Below are 1,530 nucleotides of genomic sequence, written 5' to 3' on the forward strand. Positions count from 1 at the left end.
AGTCGATCACGAGCCGCTGGTACTTGGGGTTCTCCTCGTACTGCTTCAGTGCGTCTTGCAGCGACTTGTACCCGATGAGGAACGAGGACCCGCGGTCGGCGGGCGTGTGCAGGAGCTGCAGGAGAAGACGCTCGATGTACGTCGTCCAGCCCTCGTTGAGCCAGAAGTGGTGGCTTGTCTATCGTAAGATGAGCGTGAGCCGAATTGGCGAAGCTAACGAGGTGCGCGACGTATGTTACGCCATTGCTGAACCAGGAGTGGGTCAGCTTGTGGACGACGACATCCATATGTCAGAAGGTGCGTAAGATGGTCAATATCTGTGGGATCGCCTGTTCGCCAGCTGGCCCTCTGTAGGAACACTGGCGTGTAGGTCACAGGACTTGGTGTGTCCCAGAATGACATAGAAGCAGCATCCCTTCCTTGGGGCAGGAAACAATGTAATCATTGTTACTTATCACCGCGCCTCGAGCACGACCGGTACCACCGGCCGCGAAGCTGCAAAATAATCCTTAAATCCCTTCTCGTAGTCCCTCGGATCCAAACGTTCCGCAAGCATGACCCGGAACCGCTGTAGGATCGCACACACGACCATGCGCAGCTCGAGCAGCGCAAGGTTCTTTCCCGCGCAATTCATTGGGCCATGCGAGAACGGGAGGAAGGCGGACTCATTGTGCGTGCACTCCTGCACGGGTTTGGGGGTGTGCGGACGCTTTGAGGAGGGCGTCGAATGCTGGAGCTGTGAGCTCGGGGCTAAGACTGAAGTAGGCGGAAGGGCATCCGAGAGAGCGATGCGACCCGAAGCGACGAGCCAGCGGTCTGGCCAGAATGCGTCAGGGTGCGTGAAGTTGCGGATGTCACGGTGAAGGGAGTAGACGTGCAGCCAGAAGCATGTTCCGGTGGAATAACTCTGCGTAAGAAAAGTATCAGAGAAGCGGAAGAAGAGTACAACATGGAAAGAAGACAGACATTGACCCGATGACTACGGGATTGGCATCTGCTGGGACGTGGATAGATGAAGTAGAGGAAACGTGCACGTACGAGGTAGTGAAAGAGGTCCCGCGTCGATGACCCGCGCTCAATGCGAGCAAGTGAGATTTTGTGCACATGTGCCACAAGCGTGCTGAGAGGTCCGGACGCGCCAGGGATGCTGCCGATGTATGGTCCAAGCCATGGGAGATGCAAAATGAGATTTCCAAAACTGGACAATGGGAATGCCATCCGAATGCATCTTGCAAGACCCGTCGCGAAGCAGCGAGATAGTATTACGGACATGGTTGAGGAGTGCCCAGATATTGTTTGCGTCTCCGTCCCGCAGCAGTTCAGAGCTGCCGCCAAAGCTACAGAATGCCACATGAGCGTGAATGGAGCGGTAAGAGAACAGCAGCGCTGAAGGACGCACGCCATGTCGCACATGAAATCGTAGCTGCAAAATTTGCATGGTGTCAGAAAGAATCACACAGATGCTATAGCCAGGATGTATTGGCACAAACTCACGAGAAATAGTTGAGCCATTTTCCCAGAGATAGAATG

At 54.8% G+C, this 1,530-nt stretch overlaps 1 protein-coding gene across 1 annotated transcript in view; it reads right to left on the reverse strand.

The window, feature by feature from the left end:
- Position 1: 1 nt before the first annotated feature.
- The window catches only part of L226DRAFT_441108 (leukotriene A4 hydrolase N-terminal domain-containing protein), a gene marked incomplete at both ends in the record, with an annotated part of 4,404 nt that continues 2,875 nt past the window's right edge, over positions 2-1,530 (reverse strand). Inside the window, 3 exons of the mRNA XM_067674818.1 lie at positions 2-178; positions 219-266; positions 1,271-1,386. Of these exons, the coding sequence (XP_067531421.1) occupies positions 2-178; positions 219-266; positions 1,271-1,386 (341 nt within the window). The remainder of the gene's footprint in view (positions 179-218; positions 267-1,270; positions 1,387-1,530) is intronic.

This window comes from Lentinus tigrinus (genome assembly GCF_003813185.1).
Source record: "Lentinus tigrinus ALCF2SS1-7 unplaced genomic scaffold L226scaffold_34, whole genome shotgun sequence".
Lineage (NCBI taxonomy): Eukaryota > Fungi > Basidiomycota > Agaricomycetes > Polyporales > Polyporaceae > Lentinus > Lentinus tigrinus.